At 37.3% G+C, this 22542-nt stretch overlaps 1 protein-coding gene across 1 annotated transcript; it reads right to left on the bottom strand.

Annotated features, from left to right (window-relative positions):
- Positions 1–719: 719 nt before the first annotated feature.
- SCAP (SREBP cleavage activating protein) lies at positions 720–20476 on the bottom strand. The gene is made up of 22 exons (XM_076134646.1): positions 20080–20476; positions 19883–20004; positions 19702–19809; positions 18564–18672; positions 17184–17370; positions 15691–15836; positions 14090–15262; positions 13399–13607; positions 12699–12855; positions 11596–11689; positions 10835–10995; positions 10274–10347; positions 10155–10192; positions 9366–9496; positions 8719–9106; positions 8383–8566; positions 8033–8143; positions 7694–7806; positions 6876–7023; positions 6373–6518; positions 5931–6051; positions 720–5820 (listed from the first exon to the last, which is right to left on the bottom strand). Exons 1-22 carry the CDS (start codon positions 20196–20198, stop codon positions 5687–5689), a joined length of 4173 nt encoding a protein of 1390 aa, XP_075990761.1. The 5' UTR covers positions 20199–20476; the 3' UTR covers positions 720–5686.
- Between the last annotated feature and the right edge of the window lie 2066 nt (positions 20477–22542).

The following is a 22542-nucleotide window of genomic DNA, read 5'->3' as shown; positions in this document are numbered from 1 at the left end:
AGCTTCGCGTGTGGCGGGTTCGAATCCCACCCGGGAGAAATATTTGTGTGATGAGCACGAGTATTTGTTCTGAGCTTGGTTGTAAATGTATCTATATAAGTATGTATTTAGAAGTATATAAGTATGTTTATCAGTTATCTGAGAACAAGCTCCGCTTAGTTTGGAATCAGATGTCCGTGTGTGAGTTGTCTCAAAATAATTATATATTTTTATTTCATTATTTATTTTTTATTTAAGCATGAAGCTGAGCGCCGCTGCTATCACGGTGTAATTTGAGCCTATCTCTTGCTATAGCAAGACCGTTAAGAATGATTTGGAATCGGAAGTTTGGCTGACTGCTGTACTGTTGAGGGTATATCACAATGTGAAGCTGCTAGTTCGCAAAGGTCACGGTCTGACGGGTGCGCTTGTACCTATATAAAGTATCAATTTACGCAGAACTTACCTGAGCTCGAAAACTGGCGTTACATATTTATGGATTCTACACGACACACACACAAGACTCAGGCAAGGTCAACGGCGGTCTACTCTTTTGTTAATTTAGTGAATGGTTATAGGCAGCTCTTTAAAGCTTCAAACTATTAATACAAAATCATAGCCGCTTCGTTGACCGCCTTGAAAAATGTCAAGCTTAAGCGGCAAGTAAGCGGATTAAGGGTTATAGTGCGCCAGATTAAGCGCTATAATTTTTCCATGCTTCATAGAATGAAAAAACAGTAACAAATTCATATAATTTATTTTTAACAACCAAGGTTTTTTTTACATTAATAGGACCCAAAGGTTACAAAAATTATCAATTTGTATTATAATCTCTTTTTATTACATGATTGTGCCTACTCCTAGTCAACGCGAAGTTTAGCCGATGTATTTTATCAGATTTAAACAAGATCTGTAATGCTATAAGAAAACCTTATTGCCCGAGGTAGTTCGGGAACCAGAATATATTCTTGCTTGTCAATTTTTACAAATTGTTAAAATAATCCGCATTTGTCCTTCACGCGCTTAATTTACGGCATCATACCAAATTAGGTAAGAAAATAAAACACAAAGGTAAACAAGACTTTAGCGACTGACAAGTCTGAGCAATACGTAATAATTTCGATTACAACATTTAAATGAATTTCAATCACATCAATCATTAATGCAAATCCCCAAAGCTTAGGCTGCATTACAAATACAGAAGCTTTATGCGGACAATAACCACTTGATACCTCGCTCAAGGAGTATCTTTACAATATTTATAATATTATAATAACAAAGGTAGTCCGTAGAGTGCAGACTAAACAAACACAAAAACGAATAAACAAAGAAATAAATAAAATATTAAAGTAAACCAGCACATTTTAAATAATGGATAGGTCAAAGGCTAAAAGATACCTAGGAATAATTTAAATAGGTTAGAATTATTATAAAAGGGTATGTACCTAAGTGATTTATGAAAAAGTGAATAAAACTGTCACATTTTATTCCGATATAAAAATAATAACTACAAAATTACATGTCATAAATTCTTTGTGAATGGAAGTCATACATAATTAATTATTTAATGTAATTGTATTGGAAGTTAAACCGACTAAAGTTTCGTCAATTAGGAATGATTCGTAATTTTTTATTATAAATACATATTCACATATTTTGCATTTGACTTACATAAACGCACCAGGCATGACACGTACTATATATTTGGTAGAAAAAGTTGCAACGTGTTTGCCGACTACTCTTTAGCCGTGCGCGTTCACTAAGTGATAAACTTGTTTGTCGTCTGTGCAGTTTGTATCAACAGCCGGGTGCTGACTGAGCGGGCAGCCTCGCGAGGAAATATCTAGGTCTCTTTTCTTTCAGATCGAAATGAGCGAGACTGAGGTATTTCCTCGCGAGGCTACTCGCTCAGTCAGGACCCGGCTATTGATACAAACTGCACAGATGACAAACAAGTTTACTCTATTGCCTCTAAGAATAAAGTTATGAGTGCAATTAATTATGCAGTACAGTACATGGCATGTGATTATTTGTACGAAAAAGGAAATAGTTATGACCAAAGTTACATTTTGCTTTCTTAATGACGTATCAATAATAAAAAGCACATTTGAAAAATACTATTGCAATTATCATTACACGCAGCGAGCATTCGAGTGATATTTTGAGCTCCTGTTACTCAAAAATGATGCAAAGGTATGCCTTGTAGAGTATGTATTTAATGCACTTTATTTATTGCTCAATAGGTACTTTATGCAATTACTAGCATCAAGCGAACCAGGCTTAGTGAACATAATTATCAGGTACCTGAGTTACAACACGACGTGATCGACTTCCACGCATCGTCGCACGCTCGCTATGTATAGCACATTTCGATAGAAACCGTACAAAGTTGTTTTATGAGAGAGGCATTAAATCACTTCTGTCCTAACTACGAGTAAAATATTATTTTTTAAATTACGTTAATAGTTTTTATTACAGCTAAGATAGGTAAATAATAATATAGAAATAACATAATTGTATTTTGTACTTAAGGACTAAGCATTCTCATAGCGAGAAGGTACCAAGCAGTGGGACAGTAATGGGTTAAATAATTTATTACATAAATTGTTTTAAAGTACATATTTTGTAAGGATTTGTATTTGTCTATCTACAAACACAGGACATTATGACTACAATGACCGTAGCGCGTGCATATTTTATGTATACACGTCACATTGGGAGTAAGTACGTTAACAACTCGTATCGTTTCTGTTTAACAGATATCTGTAAAAATAGTACATAGGATGTATACAATTTAAAGCCTCTTGCATAATACATCACCCTTGTATAAATGCGCATATGAATGTGAGATATTATTTACGAAACATTTAAAGGAACCTATTTTTCTGACATATTATTAATGGAGGAATGTGATATAGGATTAGATGTTGTGTCTAATTTACATGTTTCCACCTTGCATTATACTGTTTCAATTTTAAACAGGGTCGTGATAAATAAGTTAAAAGTAAAATCCTTAGAATAGCCTTGTCTTACATATAAAAGTACATATTAATGATAATTTACAGATCGTTGTACAAAAATTATTTTGTAGATTTATATAATGTTAAGTGCACAATATTGATTATTTCATTGTGATGTTAAGTATAATGCCGTAACAAGATATTTAGTTTGTGCACTAGGTACGAATATGAATGCAATGCAAGTACCTATATCAAACATGAGTATGTTATTTTACAATTGATTTAAACATCGTCTTAATGTCTACCTATCAAAAAACGAAGGCCTTCATAGTAACCATAAGTTATATATAAACGCTTTTCCTGTGGTGCAAAATACTGAGTTTTGTGTTTGCCATTCAAATAGTAATATATTATGTACGATGTTGGGCCTTGTGACCAAGTTTACGTGAACAATACTCATAGTTGAATAACAGGTTGATGGGATAGTGTCATTGAAATAGATTAAACATAGTTTAAATGACTAATATTGTGCACTAATACATACCTAGTAACTACATGTATATAACTCACGGGATTAATTGTAAAATAATAGTTTTGAAAGCGGTACATATTATAAACGGATATTAAATTACTAGATAATATATATCAATGGTTTTCATTTCATACAAACGCCCCGTGACAATCGACACATACTTTTCAATACAATATTGACCGTATTGTAAACTTTGGTCTGGGAAATAATACCTTTTATATTATTAAAGATATGACAAGATAACTACAATAGTAGTGCAAGTTGACGCGTCGCATCCAGTGTTAAATACTAACAACATCTATGTTATTAAGTGAAGCTCGTACGTTGCACATTCGCCGGGATCTCTCTCACTATACTTTACCACCGCGACTCTACAGTCAGCTTCAAAAATATGCATACATTGCCGTATTCTCAATCGTACTTGTTCGTATGAAAATATCAATTTATTTACTGCTGTTGTTTAACAAACAATACTTGCAAAACTTAGAAGTAAATGCGCAGTAGTCATTTCACTATTTTCTTAAACAAAAATGGTTTTAAAAACGTGGCAGTGTATACATTGATTTGATGCTGACTGTACACATAATACTACTACAGTTATAGTCTATAGATAGGGTCTTAAACTAATCGGGTCTCACACGTTGTATCATTGCCATCGTCGTTTAATTCTGCATGAGTACGAATGCACTCACCGTGCGATCTTGGTGCCACACATATTTATTCCACAAATTCTAACTTACAAATTAAACGTAAATATGTCACTAAAATTAAAGTATCTAGGCCATGTTGAAATAATATTAAAACTGATATTTGCAATCTTAGAAGATAGGTACTGTAAATCAAACGAAAATATTTAGAAAGGGATAAATTTGTGTGTATGCCTAATGCGTATTTTATACAGAAAACAATTTGAGTTAAGAAGTAGGAGTTTGTTAAAGTGTCAATATAAAATGTTTGATTGCTAAGTAAAAGAGAATCCAGCGAATATGTGACTTACGATGAAACATTTAAGTGTAAGTGTGTAACATTTGAGTAAACCATTACATTTATAACTAAAGCACCACCCATTTACGTTTCGTTATACGAAACAACATCAAGTATGTATTTACATTTGATCACGTTCAGCTAACTTATCTACAGTAACTAACATCAAATAACGGCTACGCTAACACCACTGCGGTTCTCTTTGTCGGTCTAAGCGCACTGAGGTTTGTTTTCAAATAGCAACGAACTGTAATTATGAGGTGTATCTGTAAAGTCGGGCTTGAAGTTGAATGGTAATGAATCGTTATTGGTAGCTAAATACATTGACTATAAACCACTTATGCCCAGTTTCTGAGTATAACCAGAGATAGTTTATCTATAGCGTTTTATAGATGACTTTAAACGCTATTGAATAAATAAACTACCGCTAAATGTACCCAGTAACCGGGCATTAGTGACGTTTCTAAATTTAACCCATTCAAGGTACTACATTGAAAGCATGTGCAAACTACACGCACGAGTTTATGTTCAGTGCTCGGTTCTCGTGAGACAAGTGTGCAACATGTACATGCGGTATATACACCATATACAGCAACAGCACGTGGCTGACTTGTGTACAATTAAATCAATCAAACTAACACTTCTTTATTGTCATTTTAGGCTCACCGTACGCCCAGATAAATAAATCCTACACCATATTTTATCACTTCACTATTTTAGCAACTGTTTAAAACTTTATTTTAATCTTAAGTTACTCTTTTATATATATATCCTCCATTTTATTTAAACAAATGTATTATATTATTTTTCATACGATAAACAGCTATAAACTATCGACAATCTTCTATCGGAGAACAAGCTAACAGGTTTCTTAAAACTTAAAGATATTTTCAAAAATATGTGTTGGCTTAGATATAGAAGTTGTGAAGTAAGCGCATCATAAAATTTGTTACGAAGTTTAATAAGACACTGTTAAAGTCTATCGATTCAGTACATTAGTGTTTGGACTTTGCGTCGGCTGCTCGCCCTATATCAGGCTTTAGTGATGAGTGACGACATCTGCGACCGATGTCTCTCAGCACCTGGACATATTTTAACATTTGCACGCCATTCTAGCTAGTTTCGAGCTTGCGACTATTATAAAATATATTATAATCGGACGCGGGTTCGTTTCGGGACCACTTATCACGCACTCGACAGTGTTTATGAAAGTGTGCATCGTTCGCATGTGTTATTCATTCTTCAAGTCACCCAGCCGCGACACTAGGGGGAAGCGCACTATACGTAGTTGATTTGCGTAGTCGCACACTATTGCATCTTTCAACGGCAATATTTGCCGCACGAAGATACACCCGTCACTTTGACCTGGAATACAGAAATTAGCTTAACTTATATTTCATTGCATCTCATGACTATGGCGGTACTAACTAAAAAAGTTCGAAGGTAAGGTAAGGCAATGTGCTTATGTTTCGTACCTAATAGTACTCTTCGTATGACGTCACCGCTGCTGAGGTCGTACGCTGTGAGGCCGCTGCGGTCGCCCATCACCAGCATCGTGTGCGTGAGCGGGAGCATGCGGCTCATGTAGTTGAGGCCCTACGGATAAAACATATAAGTATGATACTACCACAATCACATATTGTTTAAAAATCTAAAACTTATTTTGAACAACATCACGCCTCTATGACTCCTTTACACACTTATCATTGTTAAGCCACGTCGAAAGCTTTCGGACGGCTTGAACAACCTTGACAGGTTGACTACTAACTACACATTAACAAAAAGAAGATAGTCCTGTTTACAAAACACTGCTTATAACTACATGAAAATCAGAAAAATAGTAGTTTCTGTCGTACAGACAGGCGGATACCGTAAGAGACTAACAATAATAGAATGCAGTGAGGTATTAGATCTTACTATGTGTATAGAGTTGAGCATATGTCCCTGGAAGCGGTCCCATATGCAGAGTCGTTCGTCCGCGCCCGCCGACACTACGTACGAGGCGGTGTACGCGAGTGAAGTCACCGCGCCGTCGTGCGCCTGCATACTGTACAGACACGCCCCTGAAATGTAACACAAGATACTATCACTACTTGTGCTATGAAAACGGCTCATCTCACATTAAAGCGACCTAAAATATCTGCCGTTTATATAAATTTTACATTCATTTATTTTGGGTAAATTAAGTCAATAAAATATAGTGTGTGTAAAAGAAAATACAAGTGGGTGACCGCATAAATGATATTTAAGCTGACACGTAGAAATTAAGTCGCAGTTATTCTCAATTATGTTACAGTCGTTACCCCATGTCGAAAGTCAAACTACTTTCGAAGCTCCACTTTGAAACTTGATTGACCATTAACTAAATAAAACAAAATAGAAATAGTAAAATATAAACGGCGAACGTATTTAAATGTAACCTGTATGTAAGTCCCAGACGCAGAGTAGTCCATCTTGCGAGCCACTCCCCGCTATGGTCGGCGTGGCGTGGTCTATGAAGCAGCTGGTGATGGGGCCGCAGTGGCCGTGCAACGTGAACAGTGGGGTCAGGTCCGCACTTGAAAACACCTGCGAAGAAAACATCATTTACTAACAACAAGAGATATCCTAAATGCGATGATTACGTAAGACAACGCTTACTGAATATACATTCGCTAATTTGTGTATATTTGTTACTAAACTGATAGTCTATAGACTAGGAAACAAGTTTAAGGTAATTATTTAAGTATTACTAAACTGAGGACCTATTATGGTTAGTGAAAACTAAATTTCGTGAAATATTGTTTGTTTATGACATTTTCCTATTCTATTTTGATACAGATTTTTTTGGATAAGCCTTATATTCTTGTACCATAGTCCGACCGACCTTTTATAATGGATAGAATTTCACCGAATAGTTGTTTTCGTTGATTATAGTAAGTATTGTGCATTTTGACGCAATGGTTAACATGGTTAACTCGCCGCAGTAACCGTAGTGTCGCGTGGTGTGGGTTCGAATTCATCCTAGAGCTTATATTTGTGTGATAAGCACCAGTATTTCTTATCAACCTAGTTGTAAAATTGTCTATATATTTATGTATTAAGAAATATGTATATAAGTCTGGTAACGATAGTACAAGCTCTGCTTAGTTTAAAATCAGATGATAATGTGTGAGTTGCCTGAAATTATCATTTATTTAGCGTAAGCTTAGTAGACATAAACAAGTAGCGCAAACGTAAGTCACATAAAATAGTTTACCTTAAGCACATGGTCTTGTCCGCCGGTAACGATGCGCCCGCCTTCCGAGTGCATCTCTGTGATGGGCTGCTGATGAGGCCTGCATTGAGCTATCCTTACACACGTTATAACATCTGAAAACGTACATTTAAATGTTATTTATTATGTATTTATTTGATACTTTTATTATTTTCCGGGTTTCCGGGTTCCAGGTTTCAATGCGAATTGCAAACTCATGTTTTGCAAATTTTTAATGAAAATTAAATCAGTCATCATGAATTGAATGTTGATTAATATGATTTCGTTTTTATTTCCGCAATAAAGCTTTATATTTAAAAAGCAATATGTAATAATAGTGACCTTCTCCATCGGCAACGTTAGCGTCGTATGAGAAGCTCATTCTGGCGTGACTGTCGTCATCCGGCGCGTGTCCCACGTGCAGCGAGCCCGCAGATCCTGTGCGTTTGTGAGCTAAAACATACACATTGTTAAATAGTTCACTTTCTAAACAGGGACCATTTCCTTAATCGGTGTTAAGCGTACAATACACTTTTCTTGTTCACTTAAATATTTTATATCTAGAATAAAATTATTTCCTTTTTTTTGGCGACTACCTATACCTGTATTTTTTAGACAAGTGTAGGCCTACATTTCCTTAAGAACTGCGTTTATATGAAATGAAGTTAATTGATAAATAGTGTAGTACTAACTTCGCCTGTGTGCGGTGCTGAAGTGCCAGTCGACCTGAGTGCCGGAGGTGGCGTTGTAGGCGTCGAGGCGCAGCAGCGTGAGGTGTCCGGCGAGCGAGGAGGCGCACACGCGCCGCGCGCCCGCCAGCGCGCGCACGTGCGTCACGCCCGCGCACCGCCGCGCCTCGCCGCTCCACCACACGCACTATACAACACACATGCGACCATTTACATCATAACCCCTTTCTCATTTACAAAATTATAAATATCATTTTCGAAGCATCCTGTGTTTAATAATAAGAATCAAAAGCTGAACTACAACTACGAAAAAACACTATTAATAAATAGTTAACATACCATAAGTTTGCCGGAGCTAGCCTCCCAGAACTCGAGGCGTCCGTCGGCACAGCCCAGTATAACAAGATCATTACAAAAGTCCATACACCACACGGGAGATTCTTTGATCGCCTTCCCTTTCCAGTTCAAATTACTCACTATATCTGTATCCATGTCGTCCTCAATCTTAGGACCCTCGTACACTAATTTGTTCTTACACCTATTACGCACACTATTCACAGGTTTCTCACTAGAATTAAATATGAATATATTTTCATCACAAACGTCATTACTCTTAACACTATTGTCTAAATCTTGATTATTTATATTTAAATTACTAATGTCCACGTTTTCTTTAGCCTCCAAACAACTATTGAAATCATTTTGTTGATCGCTGCAGTATAAATTTCTGTAAAGAAAATGAGTAAATTATATCATACGCAAAAAAGATTTTATTACAAAGCGTCACGGAAATTACTTCAGTAAAACAATGATAATTAATTCAAGGCAATAAATGACATCGACCTAATGTTGATGACATGTACGAGTTTATGTTTTGAAATCAATGTTAATGGCGAAACTTAGGTGTGTTTCATACAACTCTGCCTTCACCTTAAGGTGCAACAGGCTTAATATAATGTTTGTATTTAAGCATATTTAATAAATACCTGTAATTCTTAGCGAAGTCGTATTTGGTAGTTTCAGCGGCGGACAGATGAGGCGGAGAGTCTCGCATCACTGAGCGAAACCTCAACCCGCTCAGATAATTGCTTAGCCCCTTACATAGCCGATGTACATTCTACAAATTAAATAACATCGGACAATTGGTACACAATGTTCACATAAGAAAACATATAGTGTTGAAAAAATAATATTATGTATCAATATCCTAATCAATTGCGTAATCATACAGATAATACAATACGGGAATTAACGCGAACACGCATTTTACCTTAAACTGCACCGAAACGTTAGGCATTTTTAAGGTATAATGCGTGTTCGCTTTAATTCCCGTATTCTATTATATAATATCAAATTGTCTTGCAACGCGAGAGTTTAAAAGTTATGATCGTACAGATAGTCATTCAGTCATAAAACTACATGTTTAGTACAATTGTATTATACAAGTAAAGTAAAATATGCACATCACAAAAAATATATCTATACAAATATTATAAAGCTGAGGAGTTTGTTTGTTTGAACGCGCTAATCTCGGGAACTACTGGTCCGATTTCAAAAATTCTTTCAGTGTTAGATAGCCCATTCATTGAGGAAGGCTATATATCATTACGCTACGACCAATAGGAGCAGAGTACCAGTGAAAAATGTTACAAAAACGCGGAAAATTATGATTCTTTTATGTGACGCAAGCGAAGTTGCGCGGGTCAGCTAGTAATATATAAATTCATAACAAAAGAATAAAAATCTTTAATATAAGAATGTGCTTGAATTCTTACCTCATTCGATTTTGGCGTACTTTGTGGTGTATGGTTCACTAGAACAAAACATTTATCATTTTAAAAACACCAAAACTCAAACTTTATTCAAATAAAAACAATATAATATATAATTATACCTTCAACTGCTTCATATGGTAAACTGTTTTTCTTTGAAACTTTATCGCACAATTCCCTTTGCAACGAGAAATACCTGAAATGATAAATTATTGTCAGCGTCGAGTATAATTATAGCCTCGAGCCGAAAGAAATAACGTTACGAAGTTTACACCGTAGTAAGCAAATAAATGGTGTAAAATAAAATATCGGTTTTTGGAAGAAAAGTTATGTGTCGTATGAAATCAGCCTAGCCTTTCTTCCAACTATGTAGGAGACGGCTTCTAGTCTCACCAGATGCAGTGAATACCAGCATATAACAGGTTCAGTACCTGGGTTACCTGGTCCAGTACCCAAGGAAAGATCGGTTGTCAGACTTTCAGGCTTCTGACTACTGGTAGCGGCTGTTAAAGATCTTTAAAAAACGACAGCCATACTATGTGTCGCATAACAGCTTATAAATTCTAAGTAAACTCAAATGTAAGGCCCATAGACAATCTATAATACAGCAAAATTCTACATATTGTACAGTGTTTTCTTTTTTATGTGACAGTGGCTCTTCAATATAATAATAACACACTCACGCGCCACGGTCAATATTGGTGATGATTTCTCCGTTCTGTGAGTCCCATACTTTGATGTTTCCTTGCAGGCATGAACTGACGACTTTCTCGCCATCGGTGACCAGACACTCGACCTCTTGGCTGTGGCCGGCCACCACCAGCGGCACCGCTTCCATCACCAACTATGAAGTAACAAATCTTTAAATATAATCGATACTTACACAGTACCTCTTGCACCCTAAAGCTGTTGCGATTCAATTCGCCCAATTTTTAAAGTACTGTGTGTAAAGGATCGGCATTTGGGCGCCATACAATTGGGAAGTTGCCTGGGTTAACGAAGAATTATTAAACTCGTACTCGTAAAAGTTTCATCTAAAATGCTCAGGCTATGTAGGTTTTTTCGTAAATAATGTTGAAATTGTAATTATTACAGACTGAAACATTTTATTAGACACTCATTTGATATCAACGAAAATCTGCAATAGTGACGTCACTACGACGTGTTTCTATACTAAAATGTGTTTTTGACATTTCATAAAGAGTAGCTTATTCGACTGGTAGGCAACTACCGTATTGTAGTACTTGTTACGGTTCCTCACAAGCCAAACGAGTGCAGTAATTACTTCAAGATTTTGTTGTTCGATAAATACTACTGAACCGAACTTTTTGTTTGCTAACTGGATATTTTAGGGACTATGAATGATATGTAGTGGTAATATTACGGGCACTAACATTATAGTAAGGAACTTGAGAGGAAATCATAGTTTAAAATGAAATTGTACCTGTACAGCGGGTTGTTTGGCAATGATCTTCCTGTACTCGTCGTCGTCGTTCCAGGAGGCGCGCCACTCCGCGTAGTGGCGGGAACACACGCACCTGTGTACAACACTCGTCATACGCCAATACATACAACATACGCATGAATCGTCAACAATAAGCGACCTAATTGATGACGATTCATGTCATGGCGATAACGTGTCATGAAACGTAAATTATAATTAAAAACGTATGCACGGCACTTGTGAGATTTCGTGTAATTTAGCGTCAGTGCGGATGGCACACGAACTCCAAGCGAATTGTGTCTGCGAATCTATTTCAGGAGCTGTTTCCACTCAGTTGCTACAAACATGCCAATAAGTTCTAGCGATTGTTCCTCACTCTACATCATGAACGTACACACGACTCAACCGAAGCATTACATGAAACGATTGCAGTAACACGTAAAATTCTCGTTACATTACATTACAGATTCCACCCGTCTGGACCCGGCTTGAGTACAGTTCAGTTTTGTATTTGTAATCGATATTTAATATACCATTATTAGTTACTTCGATTTATTAAGCCGGGTTCAGATGAGCGTAACATGTAACGTAATCTACCGTGTAATGTAACGTGAATTCTACAACGTGTGGACGGCACTGCGAGCGTATTTTGTAACGTTCGCAAGCAGTCCACACATAGAATTCACGTTACATGGATTACATTACGCGTTACACTAGTCTGGACCCAGCTTTACAAGGAGTAAAAGCGTTTGTCCAACGCCGCCGTCACCGTCACGTCACCGAGAACGAAATGACGGCGCCGAAGTAGCGGTACACACATTTACATTAAATTACTTAGCCGCGTGTTCACCGCACATCCGTCACCCCGGCCGCCGAAATTGCGACTAGATCGGCGTGACCGCTAGATCGTCGCCGAGATTTTGACGGGCCGATGTGACGGGCCGGTTAAACCAGCGTAATTGGTCACGGTGGACAAACGATCGCCGTCACGTCATATTAAACTTGGCCCGAAATAATCTTGTTCTCGGTGACGGCCCTGTGACGGCGGCGGTGGACCATTGCCCTAACAATAAAGTACAAGGTTTAAAAGCTTATTGGTTTACCGGTACAATACGACCATCATGTAGGCGATGACAGCGACGCTGATCATGCACAAGATGGCCAGTAGCAGGATCTCCATCGGCGTGGTGGGGTATATCGGCAAGTCGCTGCCCTTGCCCCACTGGTGCGGCGGCCCCTTGCCCTCCACGGACTCGAAATCTGATGATTACCGAAAATAACTCAATGCATTATAATCAATACAGTACACATGTTAAGATTTAGTCCGCACTTAGCTAGTGTTGTAGACTTTTCGCAGACCAATTTGTCATTGCGGCGAGAGGGCCGTGCTCATTAGAGATTCAGTGACAGTACACTGCGTCGGAATCAGAGCATATACATATCGTACTGTAAAATGTCACAGGTGATTGTTCTCCTTTAACAGGGCTATCCCTAAGGGATGTCTCTTGTCACTAAGGGGTATGAAAAATCGATGTTTGCCGATTCTCAGACCTCAAGCCGTTTCAGAGGATTACGAGACGAACGTTGTGACACGAGAATTTTATATATAAGATGTATTGTAGTGATACATCTTATATATAAAATTCTTTAAAGTAAAGTTCCCACACCGTATTTGTTTGTGATAAACTCCGAAACTTCACCTTCACCAATTGAAAGAGTGATTCTGGAGCAAGGTTTGTGATTTGTTAATGTGGACCGGGTATGAGCGGGTCGCTAGAATCGCTAGTAATATGATAAACGTACCTGGTACATAGTCGGGTGGGTCGAGCGCGGCGGCGAGCGCCTGCCAGCGCATGGGCGGCGGGTCGCGCTCGTCGGGGTTGCGCACGCCGGCCGCCAGCTCGGGCGGCACGCGGTGGCTCACCAGCACGGGCGGCAGCACCGCCACGTGCCGCCCCGCCACCGACTCGTTGTACTGCGACAGTATGCCCGACCAGTGCTGCGACGATAACCTGCGACAACTCACCGACTATTACTACAAAAGAACGGTATATTCCCAGTTGTCCCCTCTACGATTGGGAATTTTCTTCCTTTTCTTCCTACTTTTATTCCCAGTTGTCACCCCGGGGGACAGTGTGAGAGGGGACAACTGGAAATATACAAAAAAAACACTATACCCAATACGATATGTTACTACCAATCAAACTATTCTTTAAAAAGCGCTAATAGATATAATACTGACGAAATTACGGGACAATAATTATAGTATTTTCGTTCCGATTAAAATGAGTGATTAATATCTTGTTTCTGGCTTCAATAAATTAGTTTTTGATATTATAGAGATAGAATTTAACATAGCTTAATCATTTACGATGAAGTTATCTCTCTTTACAAGTATTGTTTTTTGTTTGTTTACCCAGTAAAATACCATATTAAGAGCTTTTAGGATCGCGGTTCACATGCATATAAGCAACAGAAATGAAGCTGTCCTCACCTCGTCCAGGGCCTGGAGTGCGGCGAATGTTTTAACATAATAGTGTCGTTAGCGTCGACGACAGATTTCTCTGTGTCCACCATGTCCAATAACGGCGGGAAGACGAGTGGACTCTCACTACTGTTGTAGAACACGTACATTGACTGTTTAGACTCTTTCTTCTCATAATTCTTCCTGTTTACCTCAGCGTCCGTCTTCTCTATATTACTTATAAAATATTCAACCACTCCTGAATTATAAACGATCATGGATATCCAGACGAGCATCCACACCATGAATGCGCGCTGGAAGAAGCGTGTCCTCGCCCACATGTTAACTAATCTAATACGTTTAGGCACTCTGTTGTCCTGGTGGCTGGGACTCGAGTTCCTCTTCGCCACTACGTCAGTGGGACTGTTCTGCGTCAAGCCGTTCAATCTCGGATGCGATTTAGATTTTGTCATTCTGCGCGGGGAAAAACTGTTCTCCTCGACGTAATTTTTACTAAATCTCCAGTTGAGAGCATTGTTTGCATTAAAATATTCTTTCAGGTGCAATTTATTATTCTGATCTTGTAAAAACTCCATGCGATGTACATCAATACCTAATATCGTCGCGAAGAACGCCATTTGTATAAAATAATCTGATATTAAACTTACTATCATAAATATAGAAAACTCTTGAATAAACGGCACAAATGTAAAAAAGCTAACGGTGAGAATTGTTATCTCGGTAAGTAAGTTCTTTGTGATAGACCATCCTTCCTTGCTGAGCCCTTGAGCGAGCCGAATCTTCACGTCTAGTCGGGAGTCAGTTGACGTCACGCTCTTGGTGAGCACCAATACATTTTCTAGCCCTACGATAATAACTAAATAGGGAAATATCTCTTTGCCTTGTAAGCTAAGTGAGAATCCGAAGAAGAAGCAGATGCCCATGGACATAGCTAGGCTTCCACCGATAGTGAGTACTGCGCACGCCGCCAGACATAATTTAGACTTGATAAATTCTATCTTCCTCACAGAAAAGTATACGTAGAGAAAAAGTCCTACGAATGTGATGGTCAAAGGTACTAATTCTCGGTAGTTGAACTGGCCCGGATAATAAATGACTGTGAATTCATTGACATGTGTGTATGGCGTCTCTTGATATAATGGGTACATCTCTTGCAGCTTTTTGGTGAGAGATTGCATAAACCTAGAACAAAAATATAATTATTAAAAAAGTACTTCATACATTAATATTTTAGCAACTAAAAACTACATGAATGTACTGTTGAACATGAGTTGAATGATACTTATAATATTCTTTGGTTCAAGCATGCACCTCTCACGCAAGTTCGTGCCCGACGCAACACACCAGACTTTTCAAAGTTATGTGTGTATTAGAAATAATTATCACTTGTTCCAACGGAGAAGGAAAACATCGTGATGCAACATTGCTTGAGAGATAGAACAATTCTTAAAGGTATGCAAAGTCCCCAACCCGCACTTGGCCAATGTGGTAGACGAGAATGAAATAAAACGCGTCCTGAGCAGTTAAGTTCTCTTCTGTCTCTCTTCTTCTTCTCTTCTTCTCAGAAGAAATAGCAGTTAAGTGTAAAATTATGTCAGTAATATTCGTACCTTTGATCTGGTTGTTCATAGAATATAGTGACGGCGTACTGAAGTACCCTCGGCCGCGACCTTAACGGGTAACGCTTGATGCCAGTTTCTTTGAGGTGCATCCCAAATGCCATCTCAGCAATTGATGTTTTACCTTTCTGTAAATTCTGAAATATGTAACATGTATAAATTATTTTATTTCACTAACTTGTTTTTAATGGCTTCGCCGTAAAGACTTCGTATATAAGACGTCCGCATGAAAACATTTCCATGGTTAAAAGTATCCTATGAGTGATTCTGAATCTAGAAAATAAACTATCGATGCACAAAATTTCATCAAAACTACCAGCCAAAGTATAGGAGAATCGTAAAAATTACAGCTAAATTTGTTGCTTCCATGAATCTATATATTAATACGTGAAGCAAAAACTTTGGACCCCTTTTTACGAGAAACGTGCGGATGCAGAAGTATGAAATTTGCCACACTTACAGTTTATGTGTAGGAGGAGCGCAAAACGCTAATAGATTTTAATAATAATAGTCCGCTCAAAGAATACTCCAAAAGCGGGTGTAGAGTGCGTGAGAGGGATCCTAAGAAATTTCTTCAGAAATTGGTTCAGGATGCTTAGAGAATAAACATACTAAAAATCCCCGCCTCTAGGGAGGCCGCCGGAGTGGGGGGAGGGGGTTAAAGTTTCCATATTTTAGTTTTTTACTAATATCTTTAAAACGGTTCGTCGTAGAGAAAAAGTGTCTTCTACATAATGAAAGATGATAAAATTGTCTACTACTTTTGTTATACACACTTTATCGAAATTCTCATCAGTTTTCGAGCATCGCTCTCCGAAATAGTTAAAATGAATGTTTTTCAGATCATGAGTAAGTGTCATAAATGCGAAACTATGCTTTCGCTTAACTTCGGAACTAAATGACCTACAGACTTGAAATTTTGGATTTTAATTACGTGATTATCGCTTGCTGGACAACTAAATTTTCAGCGTTCTGGTCTTATCCAGACGTTCTGAAATATGAGCTTGAAAATGCAGCGAAATATTTTTCAGCGTGGCCTCTATTTGAGAAAGTGTGTATAACAAAAGTTGTAGACAATTTTATCATCTTTCATTATGTAGAAGACACTTTTTCTCTACGACGAACCGTTTTAAAGATATTAGTAAAAAACTAAAATATGGGAACTTTAACCCCCTCCCCCCACTCCGGCGCCCCCCCTAGAGGCGGGTATTTTTAGTATGTTTAGTCTCTAAGTATTCTGAACCAATTTCTTAGGATCCCTCCCACGCACTCTACACTTGCTTTTTTGAGCGGACTATAATGCTTATAAAGTGTATTAAATCAATAAATAAAACGTTACACTACCACGCATTTGACATTTCTCTGTATCGACTGCTGGGCGACCACTAGTCTAAATAAATGTGATATTAAAGTCAATGGCTTTATCTGCTACTTTAGAGAGGTATGAAGAAACTGGCCGTATATGAATATTTTCCAATAATTACCTGATAATTGTATATCGTAGTAATGATGTTGGCATCTAACGAGAAAGACTGTAAGTTCTGTTGCCATAGATTGGCAGGCGATAGTAGTAGGCAACTATACTCTGGAAGAACACGTTCGACGCTCGCTTTACTGTCCCTGCGTTTTATACCGCCGATCTGATAGCAGTGCTGTAGCAACGTTGTTTTTCTATAACAAAAACACGACGTTACAAGAAATGTATTCTCGTATCAACCGCAATTACATTTGTATCAAGGAAATAATTGCACGAGCGCAGAAACACGAAAAAAAAACAGTTATTAAAATTACAAAAATATATAAATACATCTTGTGCTGCAAATTTGGTATACGGCTCATTAGAAAATCATTCGTCAGTATGTGTACAGTTGGGGGGCCACATCAAATGACCGTACGCGTGCCGATAGCGACCAGCTTAGGTGCGGTTGGCGGAGACGTGCCGCGCGCAACCACAGTACACAGTTAAAGCACGGGCTATCCATGATCCTGGATAGTGATACAAGGGATCATCGCCGACCCAAGATAAGGACAAGTGTGCTAGATGGATGGTTATTGTCTACTAGCAATTTTTTAAGATTAGAGTTTATAAGTCACGTCATGTATGTAAATATTTGCGTAACAACAGCTCAATTATGCAAAGACGAAGTAATTATAAATATGTGTGATCAATCTTATTTAAAATAAACATATTAAGATGTTTAAATCGACATTACGAAATATACACCACACCACGTCCATAAAGGACTTCGCCCAGCCAATTTCGCGCTTTATTAGTATTATTTTATTATTCTAATCATGAATCAATGTATGATATCTCTAAATTAGGTGAATGAATATGGACAACAGCATGTGGGATTTTAATATATGTATAGACTTTCCGCTAGCTCATTAGTAGTCAATGACGAATACATAAGGAGCTAACTTGCACTGCATTTAAACAAGACTGTAAATATTAAAGCTAACATATTTAATAGTATATTTATATATCGCCAGCAAGATTCGATATGTTAATCTCGCACAATAAGGAAGTACGCCCAGCTACTAACATTAAGTGTAGGTGAAAATAAACAATCTTTATTTTATTTAAATGTCTCAGTTCATAACATAATAATGCAATGAGTCTAAAAGGCCAATGACCCGCAAGTTGTTTTATGGATTGTCGTAATGTCACAATACTTTAAAATTGCCAATTCATCTGTTTACATTCATATAGAATAATACAAATAAAAAAATTGCTTAGCATGATTTCAGCTTAACATAAAATTCTAATAACATGTTGTTTTGTAGTCAATCAACCACTCTATTCATAATTAATCACTGTTATTTATCAAAAGTTGATTGTTATTATAATGTTTAATACTTACGTTTCTGTATCTTCATGATTTCTTATAGTCTCAAGCAACCGAAACACTTCTTGTAGGGGTGCTCTGAATGCATCCCGCATTTTGAGGTTGCTGTTCCAAGGAGAAACACCTAGACATAAGTTATATGTTGTATATTCTCTATTATATTACTGTGGGGAAATACAAGAATATATAGATACAGGCAGCTCAAAGACTCAGCAGAGCTTGTACTTTGGTATAATGTAACTGATAAACATATTCATATAGATTCATTAACAACCAGGCCCAAAACAAAATTAAATACTTGTGCTCATCACAACTTGTCCAGGGTGGGATTCTAAACTCACCACACACAAGGTGGCCAGTTAACCACTGAGCCAAATGTGCAAATAATATAATAATTGAAATAGGATAAAATAAATCAAACTTAGAATTGTGTTAAAATGTTCAAAGAACACTTCCTCCCCTTGATGTAAAGGGCTTACCTACTAGTGAGCACCCGGCTGGCTACTTATTGCAAGTTGGGTTTCAGAATTCAAACAAAATACTTTTTATAGGTTATTGAAATGCAATTTAAGCTAAAACCCACTCATTAGAAAAGTAGACAGTTAAATAAGACCAATATCTGCTTTAAAGTATCAATAAAAATAATAATATCATTTGACCCATATGTAAGGAAAATCTTTTTTTTTAAATACCATATCAAAACAAGCAGTAAAAATGTAGGCTTATTTATGACTAACACATTTACCAGGATTTTGTTTGTACAAAAGAAATATTCAAAGTTGAAGTAGCAACCCATGTGTTAGTCCAAGCTATTCCAAAATGAATAACAAGTAAATTAATTTATGTTTAATAAATCAGTGAAAGAGCAGCAAATAGGCATTCATTTAAACAAATCAATAACTGAGGAAAAATTACCATTGAGTTTTTATTGACTAAGAGATACCCAAGTCTATTTTTATCATAACTGTCAATTATAATTATAGATTTACCAGTCATTACTAATAGATAGCAAACAGGAAAGAGTTTGCATGGTATCAGTTACAGATATTTATCTATCAATAAATTTAACCTATTTGTCAGGCCAGTAATGGCCTATCTCATTACAATCCTAATTTCTAAATATTTGTCAAATTATACAAAAAAATATTATTACCTATCCTCATAATAATCTGTTGAACATAAAGTAGAGGCTTGTCCTTTGCCCAAATGTATGGAAGTTTTTGTGTTTCATTGTATAGGATATCTAAATGTGATGGAAGTTCTGTAAAAAACATAAACATTAGTCAGTGAATACTTAATACAGAACATCACAAGTTCATTTATGTGTCAGCTACCTTGTGAGCACTTGTTTCCAGTGCAGTCGCTTTTACTCAACTGCTGAAGACTAGTTGTATCTAATGGTAAAGTTACCACTGTTGGTATGTTCCCAGGCAAAGGCACGTTCAGTAATGGGTAACTGAAAGTAAATAGGACCAAATGAACACATATTTTGCACTGTATTACCTCATGTACCTGTACATTCCACACTTACCAGCATAGCAATACAATAGACAAAGTTAACGTGACTGCAGTCACAGGATACGATGAACAAATTAAACCGTAAGTGTAATAAATCTGTGCTACTCTCTCAGGCAGAGTGGTCCCTGCCATTGTTGTCAGTCAATAATTCCCTTAATGTCCAAAAAACTGCGTTTGCTGAAGTCAAGATACCATCGCACATTCATTCACGTCACTTGCACAACTCAAAGTGTTGTTTATATACGAATATATTACTGAAGGCGCATTTATTACGGTCGATCGCGTTTGCTGCAGTTATGGTCACGAATACTACGGTATTTTGCATCATGCACGAGCATACCGCTGTGTACACTCTACACTTATTACCGATTATTAGTAAGATATTACATCAACCAAAGCAACCACGCAGGTTTGACACATGACATTTCCGCAGTCAGTTTTGACATGTTATGACTCATACCACAGATAACAAAAAATATCGGATACACACATCGCATGCACGCATATTATTATACAAGAGACAATGTTACCCAGCCTACCTGTATATAGGTAATAAATAGGTATTTACTATAATCATCATTAGAATACAGGGTTGGACTTTTAATTAGTTATATTGGGAAAAAAGTGGTTGAGATAGTAATATACTCTTTTTGTTGTGTTAAGCGCCATCTCTTCAAAACTGTTGTCAACACATCGTTACGTTTTGAAATGCAAGTGCATCGTGCAATGCGCCATGTACAGCAACGTCAGTAAAATAGTTAAACTCCGTAGGTAGTTTTCGGTAGATGACGTTCGATGCATATAATAAGTACTCTGTATTCGCTGCTGAATAAATGACCGATAGGTCTTATCAAAACGTACCTCGTGGCGCGTTACTATTTTCTTAGCCATGTTAAATGTTAACGTCTTATTCTTATTGAAAATTTGTCAAATTGGTCAATCCGTCCTGAGCGGTCATCAAGTTTTAGCACGTAAATATTTCTATTAAGGCCATTTTGGTTTTACTTATAATATAGAGATATCTATTACTTGTATAAAATTCCTTGAAAGATGTATCATAACTACCTACATATTAGAAAGATGAACCCAATGTTCGATTTTTTACGCAGACGACCCACCCAGACGAGTTATGAAAATTACTAAGTGTCTTTAGTAATAAGTGCCTATGTATGTATGTCATGATGGAGCAGGTACTAGACCTAGTACATCATTAGCCTCATTATAATAAAATAATATAAAAGTCCTCCGACCAGTAATTAATTCGCAGCCTATTCCTTGCATTTTGTATTCTAGGTATAAATGGAATACCTATACCATACATAATGTTAACGAGACGAACTTATATGACATAAGACCGAACTTTGTCTACTAGTCATAGAGGCAGAGCCCTTTTTAAATCCATATGAGCAAATCCATAATGCAATCAAACGAATAGTAGCATCTGTTAATAGAGTACCGAACTAGGGAGTCTGGGGCACTGGTGGAAAAAATGAACTAGTGCCCTCTACTCATAAACTAGAAGACACGGGGGCTCCTTGAGCTCGTGGCCCCAGTATTCTCCAGCCCCCTAGCCATACATACTGGCCGATACTGTCTAAGCGCCTAGCGGTGTGAGCTACTGTTGACCAAGAAAGAGAGATTAGTTCACGAAGTGACTCGAGTTAGGTTTTAGCTTCTTCATAAGGATAACCGTGGGTATAGTTGCACGATTATAGGTCAATATGTAGGTATCTTAAATCAACTTAAAAAAGAAGATGACATGAGAAGGATTGTGATTCCGAATACAAAGTAAGCATTTTTTTTATGTTTAAGCATCAAAGACAATATATATTATGATAGCTAGGTATACACAATAATGGTAATAACAAGGATATAACCAAGTGATTTTTTAAATCTAAGTACTTATATAAAACGTTAAGCTTTTAACAAAACTTTGTACGTATTGTCGCTCGGTAAATAAAATGATGCACCATTATACCATCTCATTTGTTTTATTTTTCAAAGACACCCATCACAATATTCTCGAAATTGATGCTCCTTTTAAATTCTAAAGCAGACAGCGCAAAGTACAACAGCTTAAAACAATTAATGCGCCTTTATACAGATGTAGAAATGACTCAATCGTTTCAAGTTGGGACAAATTAGTACTTAGCCAGGGACGTCTTTAGCGACAACACTTAAGGGTGATATTAAAATCCAAACAGTTTGGTGAGGCTGGGAGGTGAGCAGGGACTGGCAGGGTGCAAGGAGGGTGGACGGAGCCCGTGAGCCGAGCTCGTCTTATCGCAAGTGTTCCTCTGCGGATACCGCGACCACTTGTCCGCTTGTTCCGTAAACACCGTTGAGCCGATTTAGTACCACAATTATTCGACACTTAGTTTTGAAAGTATTATATTAGTAGGTATACTTCGAAGCTACGTAGATACAAGTACTCGTTGTTTACGAAAACGTGCTAGGTGTCCTGATTTTTTACAAA

The sequence above is a fragment of the Anticarsia gemmatalis genome, chromosome Z (genome assembly GCF_050436995.1).
Source record: "Anticarsia gemmatalis isolate Benzon Research Colony breed Stoneville strain chromosome Z, ilAntGemm2 primary, whole genome shotgun sequence".
Lineage (NCBI taxonomy): Eukaryota > Metazoa > Arthropoda > Insecta > Lepidoptera > Erebidae > Anticarsia > Anticarsia gemmatalis.
Note: the sequence above shows the minus strand (reverse complement) of the source record. Positions and strands in the feature narration are given on the sequence as shown.